This window comes from Alnus glutinosa, chromosome 9 (assembly GCF_958979055.1).
Source record: "Alnus glutinosa chromosome 9, dhAlnGlut1.1, whole genome shotgun sequence".
NCBI classification, from domain to species: domain Eukaryota; kingdom Viridiplantae; phylum Streptophyta; class Magnoliopsida; order Fagales; family Betulaceae; genus Alnus; species Alnus glutinosa.
Window position 1 is genome coordinate 25,791,239 of NC_084894.1, and position 7,327 is coordinate 25,798,565.

At 40.2% G+C, this 7,327-nt stretch overlaps 1 protein-coding gene across 1 annotated transcript; it reads right to left on the reverse strand.

Moving 5' to 3' along the window:
* Positions 1 to 3,205: 3,205 nt before the first annotated feature.
* On the reverse strand, positions 3,206 to 6,906 carry LOC133877007 (sugar transport protein 8-like). The gene is made up of 4 exons (XM_062315239.1): positions 6,664 to 6,906; positions 6,249 to 6,568; positions 4,404 to 5,030; positions 3,206 to 3,860 (listed from the first exon to the last, which is right to left on the reverse strand). The coding sequence occupies exons 1-4, from the start codon at positions 6,797 to 6,799 to the stop codon at positions 3,393 to 3,395; spliced, it is 1,551 nt and encodes a 516-aa protein (XP_062171223.1). The 5' UTR covers positions 6,800 to 6,906; the 3' UTR covers positions 3,206 to 3,392.
* Between the last annotated feature and the right edge of the window lie 421 nt (positions 6,907 to 7,327).

Here is a 7,327-nt window from a genome sequence, read left to right on the forward strand (position 1 = left end):
GTAGATTAATGTAAAACTAGGTGCTTTATAACTACGTCTTAACGAAAGTATTTTCGTGTCGAGGTCATCATAATGGTTGACGCCCATTATGTGCTCATATCAAGCATGTTAGGAAGATCCATATAGACTTTGAGCATTCATTGGTGGAGTATTGGATAAGATCAACACCCTAAGTTTTCTTAGTTTATTTTCAATTTCCTCTTTCCTTCACCTTATTGTTGTAGCTTCAATTTTACAACCTTTACTTTTATTTTTACTCTTAAGTTAAGTTAGATACGTTCCGTTAGATATCCTATTACGCAAAACAACCAATAATATCTGTGGTTCGATTACCCTTACTATAGTACAATCGATACGTACTATTGCGAGTGGTAAACTTATAAATTTAAGGGGTAATTACCTTTTCCCCCTATCAACTACCAGCCATTGTCAGCATGCCCTCATGAACTGACTCCTCGACCAAAAGAGAGCATCCAACTACCAACTTTACACACTTTGCCCCCTTCCGTCAAGGAATTCCGTTAACTTGGACGGAATATTCCATTTTTGGGCGTTAATTTTGGTTTAAAGACCAAAATGCCCTCCAACAGTAATTAATAAAAAAAAATATTAAAATTAATATGTTTAAAAAAGTTGAGGGCATTTATGTCTTTTTACGAATTAAACTGACGGAATAGGGCAAAGTGTGTAAAGTTGGTAGTTTGATGCTTTTTTTTGGTTGAGGTGTCAGTTCATGGGGGCATGTTGACAATGGCTGGTAGTTGATGGGGGAAAAAGGTAATTACCCCTAAATTTAAAATCCACGTAGCCGCTTGGCGCGCTACCAAATACCCTTAACCGCCGAACCAATTGATTTGAGATACGATCGTGCCGCCTCAATCCTTGGTTTTTTCTTAACAGGCTCCCCCTCAGGCTCCTTGCCCAACCGAGGTCTTTCTTGGGAAGCCTTTGATTTTCCCGTCCACTTCTTGGCAGCCTTCAGCTCGACAGTTTTCTTCTCGGCGGCTTTTTTCTCAGCCGCTTTCTTGGCTTTGGCTTCCTGCTCGGCACCGATCCGTTGGGCGTCAGCAAGAAGTTTCTTGACAGTTTTTGGAGCCTTTTCATGCTCCTTAGACTTCTTCGGTCCCTCGGGAACCTTTTCCTTACCCTTCCGGGTAGCAGACAAGGATCTTCCTTTGGTTTCTGGGATTTACCCTTCCCCACCTTCAAGAAGGGAAGATCGAAAATAGGGATATCGTAACCAAGAATATTTCGCATATTCTCGTTTGTCACGAGGTGGTCGAAATCCAGCACCATTGACGCCTCTTCGGCAGGCATAGCCTTCGCAAAGGCAAGCATGGCGTCGACATTATCGGCTTGCTCATCAGTTAGCTCAAGGGCTTCTGCAGCCCCGATCTCATACGGGCCCATTCCCGGGGTACCCTTTGGTCCGGGGACGATGAGGACTCGACTCTCTCCCACTGGCCAGAGACTCTGAAGATTTGCTCCTTCCATTCTTTGCTGTTAGAATATCTCCAAGCTAGGTGGATGAAAGACGGTTTCTTGCGGAAGGTAAACTCTACCGCGCCATCTCTTCGGAAGCCAGCTCAGCAAATGGTGAGGAACTCAGCTACATACATCCTCTTCTGAAGCTTGATCCTCTAAAGGATGAAAGAAGAGAACAGGTATGTCCATCCGTTCGGTTTTATCTGAGATGGAGCCACCCCTAGCTGCACTAGCAGTTCCCTGGCAATCCCAGTGAAAGGGAATCGAAATCCTACCATCAGCATTCACTCGGTAATTGCCACGTCGCCGCCCGCGATGGAAAGTTGGCCGGGCTCCTGAAAGTGGAAAGTCACGGAGTCCGGGATATTATAGCTCTGGCGGAGGGGACCTTCCTCAGAAGCCGGAATCAAAGACCTAAACCTATTCTCATGAGGAACGAGATTCAGGCCGCCACCGAAGGGAGCACCATTAGAATCAGAATCAGAAGCCATGAAAGTCGATCAAAGGTTTGAAGAAGGTTGGTCAAAAGTCTGAAGGAGATCGGTCAAAAGTTTGAAGGAAATCGATCAAAGGTTTGAAGGAAATCGATCAAAGGTTTGAAGAAGATCGGTCAAAAGTCTAAAGGAGATCGGTTAGCTGTTTGAAGAGAACCGGGAAACAGGAAAAGATTGGCCGAATAAGGGAATCCTCGCAGGAAAACTCAGAGGTTTTTTACAGAACAGTGAATGAAGAAAAGTAAAAATGAGGAATGGGGGGTTTATATAGTCCTTCGTCAGGAAGCTAAAAAGACGTTCATTGAATGCGCCGAGTTAAAAGTTTTTTAACCGTCGGGCGTACAACTGGCCTCGAGAGAAGAGCAACATGTGTGTTCCCGTGCGTGAAATAGCTTCCACGGCCAAAAGTCTAACGAGTGTGATTACATGCGACATGAGAAGCTCGGATCAACCTAATAATGTCTGTGCCGTGCGAGAATACGAACCGATCTGACAACAGATTTCGAATCTCATCATAACCAAAGTCATTATTTCTGACGTTTCCGTTTCCAAGGGCGCTTAAATTCAAACATTTTGAATTTCAAAAATTTTGCAACACAAGATTTCCCGGTTCTTTCCAGAAAAGCGAGCCAGTATAATTTGCATCCAAAGCCCGGCAGAACCGCGCAAGAAAATTCCTTTCACTGAAACTACTTCATGCGAAAGGAATTGGGGGGTAACTGTTAGGGAATAAGTCGGATTCTGCCCAATGGGCTAGGATTGTGGCCAATTAAGACTTGCCAAGACTGTCATATCCAACAGACTCGATAATTTGCCGTCACTACATAAAGATCAAGGAGGGTTAAAAGCCGACCTTATGACGACCATGAAGGAAGTCCCACAACTCCACGATCTCAAGTCGGTTAAAGACCAACTTGGCAACGATCGTGGAGAATATACCTCAGTCCCATGATCCACACAAAAGGGAGGTGCCCCACGATCTAAAGCCGGTTAAGGGCTGACTCCGCAATGATCGCGGAGTCCGAACCACGACTCCACGATCTCAAGTCGGTTAAAGATCGACTTGGCAACGATCGTGGAGAGTACACCTCAATCCCACGATTCGAGTAGTCGACAAGCACTCCAGATCTGACACGTGGTCCAATGGAAAAGCCGGACCGCTCTCGATACTCCATTTATAAATACCTCACAACTAGACAGGTATATTTTTAGATTGCTCACTGTGATTAAGAGTAATATACACTTGAGATAATACTGACAAAAGTATCGGAGTGGGATTGTCGGATTCCCCCGACGAAGTTTTTCTCTTTACAGGATATTGGAGGAAGCCTCTTTCGTTCATTAACTACCATACCAGAATCTGTTCTAACATGGATGAACCAAATTTCAAAAACAACTAAATTCTTGATCAAGCTACTGTTTCTCCGGTTGATCAGCTTTGATATCCTGGTCTCCCTTATCATTGTCGCCATCATCAAAGTACCTCTTCCAGAACCAATGCTTCTTCCATACTCTTTCGTTCATTTCATCAATATGAATTCCCTTTGTTTCGGGCAGTATGAAGATGCCGAATGCACCCATTACAAAAATCCATGCAGCAAAGAAGAAGAAGATAGTGGATTTCATCTGACATAGCAGTGTGAGGAATGATTGAGCAACGACGAAGGTGAAAAACATGTTCATGCTAACAGCAAAGAAAAATCCAGCACTTCGAGTCTCCAGGGGGAAAATTTCACTAGGTATCAACCAGCCCAAAGGGCCCCATGACCACGCAAAACTAGACACGAAAAGGCAAACCAGGACCACCACAAACAATGCATAGCTATTTGGCATAACGTTTGTAGACTTCAAATGCACCTTAAGTATTGCCCCCATTATAGACTGCAAGAAACAAACAATGCATTGTGGCCGGTCAATTTAGTAAAAGCAAAACAAAATGACAAATGAATCTGGGAAAATTGTTTGAGGTAGTCTTTATGATCATTTCGGCTTTGGTTTGTGTCATGTTCCTTCCTATGCACACCGGACATAACCGGGGTACCATGTGTTTCCAAATATGGCACTGGGGTAATGCTTGGGAGAAGCATTTTTTCTGGAATTCATCCGGAAAAAATGCTTCTCCATGGCACACTTGTAATTATTACAATTACAAGTGTGCCATAGAGAAGCACAATTTCCGAATGAATTCCGGAAATTGTGCTTCTCCGTAGCACTACTCATGCCACTGGCACCTAGTTTGGTCCCGTGCGCAAAGGACATGTGACACAAGTCTTAATTTTTCTATAATTTCAATAATAAATTATAAAAATTAATGCTAGGATACTAATGTTTGGAAGCAAACTCTACTAGTGAATAATGTTGTAGCTAGCAGAATAATGGAATCATATGATTTCTATGTTTAATTTATGTGCTCATTTTGCTTACCTGGGCTATGAGCATTTGAACAGCACCTTCGATAAGCAGCTTCTTTCTTCCAAACTTATCAACTGTGAAAATTGCAACTAGTGTTGATACTACATTAACCAAACCAGTAACAACAGCTGATAACAGAGACGCATCGCCCCCGAACCCCATAGTTTGAAACAGAACCGGTGCATAAAACATGATCACATTGATGCCAGTGAGCTGCTGAAAGACTTGAAAAATCGTGCCGCATACAAGCTGAGGCCTGCTAGAGCGTTTCATGAGATTTCTGAAGGAGTTCTTGGCTTGTTTAGCCAATTCTGTGGCATGCAAAAGCTCTTCAAACTCTTTCTCGACATTGTCCACGCCCCTTATCTTCTTGAGAGTGCGCAGGCCTTCGTCTTTCTTCCCACGCTCTATGAGGCTGGTCGGTGTCTCCACGATGATGAGGGATCCGATGAGAAGAATTATGGCAGGTACTGCAGCGCCACCCAGTGACACCCTCCACCCACGTGGGTGCATGCGCGAAGTGCCGTAGTTAATCACATTTGCGCACAAAATGCCCACCGTGACCAGAAACTGAAAGCAGATATTCAGGCCTCCCCGGTACCTGGCCGGAGCGATTTCTGATATAAACAATGGTACTGCCTGTAATAATTGGGTTTGTTTGACAAAGAACAGAACAATACATAGTAGTGGGTTGTTAGTTTTAAAATTAGTAAAAGTAATGATGTGATATAAAGTAAAAAGAATTTGTATAGAAAAGTAAAAAAATTTTGTATTGTAATGAATTTTTTTATTTAAATAATAAAAAAAAAATTATTGATGTGATATAAAAAGTGAAAAAAGTGAGAATATTTTGATGTGAATTGTTATTGGAAAATGTGAAAAAAAAAATGGGAATAGTGTTCTCCACTACCATGTAATGTTTTGTTGTTTATCAAACAAACCCAATGGGTATGATTGACAAACAACGTACCATTACACGATAGTGGAGCACGCCATTTCTATTATTTTTCTCATTTTTTTCACATTTTTCAATAACAATTCATATCAAAACATTTTTTCTTTTTTCACTTTTTATATTACGTCTATAATTTTTTATTATTATTCAAATAAAAAAATTTACTACAATACAAATTTCTTTTAAGAATTTATTACTTGGACAACAGGATGTGCACAACCTAATCATATGGGTGGGAGTAGTTGTGCACAACACCAAGCTTTTCCTTTTTTTTTTTTTTTTTTTTTTTTTTTTTTTTTCTATACAAATTCTTTTTACTTTATATCACATCATCACTTTTTACTATTTTCAAAATTAACAACCCACTACTCTGTTCTGTATAAGTATTTGCCAAACAAGGGCCAACATTTCCCATGAATATCAATAGTAGAGAAAAAAACACACACACATAGATCCAAAAAAAAAAAAAAAAATTATAAGAATATCCATGCTTGAATGTTTGTAATTTTTTTTTTTAATAAAAAAATAGATATTTTAAAAATTTTGACATGATTTAACGGATATAAGAGTTTTTGAAGTTTATGAGAGTAATTGTAAAAACAGTAACAAATAAGAAGATGAAGTGACGTTTAAAAAAAAAAAAAATTGACACAAAATTAAGGGTGGCTCAAGTGATAAGTCGCTTCGCCATAGTGTTTCATAAAGTATCAGATTTAAGGTTTTAGTACAAATAATTTTTTGGGATCATGCTAGTGGGTGAAAAGCCTGAGCACCCGTGTAGAAAGGGCGCTTTGGATCTAGTCGGGATACCTCGATTATACAAAAAAGAAAAAAAAAAGAATTAATTAATGCTAATTAAAAAAACTACCAATTAGGATCGATTCTGACTAATTATAAATTACCTGGTTACCAAATCCAACGCCAGCGCCAAGTAACAACCTTCCTATGATAAGCATTTCGATGTTCTTGGCAACAGTGTTCAACATGGCTCCAGTAACGAAGAATAAAGACGCGGCTTGAATTGTCGGCTTTCGACCAAACTTCTTGCATGAAATAGAGGCAAAAAAGGAAGCCACAATGGCTGCGAGATACAGTGAAGACGTAAAGAGCTGGAGATACTGGTTGTTGTATTTGCAGTAGTTGTTTTCTTTGGCTTCGTGCTTCGTATGGTAGACAGCAGGAAAGAACTTTATCAAGAAATCATCCATGGAAGTCACTCCTCCTGTACATCATATCAGCAAAATGAAATCGATCGTTTTATTCATCCACAACAAAAATAAAATGATATGGTTGAGTACGTAGTACTAGTGTACGGACCGGAAATGCCAATATCGTAGCCAAACATGAGGCCACCGAAGGCTGCAATAATGGTACAAACAATGACCTGCGATGTAAGCTTGGCCGGGGAGTCCTTACCGCCGCCACCGGATTCGGCAAAGGCCATGGCAGGCATGATCGGACTTTTGCTTGATTTTCTGGGCGACGAATTAACTTTAACCCGGCTAAGTGATCGAGAGTAGGTAGCTAGAAGTGTGAGGCTTAAAGGATATATTATTGTGAATATTTATAATAATCTAACACTAGCTTGGTTGAGATTTATTATCATCTTATCCATTGCATGTAGCCTCCTGAGCATACAAATTAAAGCTAAAGACAGTGTCTTTTTCTTTCTTTCTTTTTTTCTATCCAACAGTCGTTATCTGTAGCAGCTCAACCATATCCAAATCAACAATTGGATTTTTTTATTATTATTTAACAATGATCGATCTAATGATTAGTTGGGAATGCTAAATCAGCATTGCGGGATAGTTGTGAGATAAAAATATGATTTCACACATTACTCTTTTCTTCATAGTTGAGATTGGATGAAAAAAAAGAGAAAAAGATTGAGTTTTGGTTCAATGAGTACATATTAATAGGAGTTACAAAAAATTATAGAATGGCCGGGAAATAAAGAAAAATTGTATAGAAATTTGTTAGA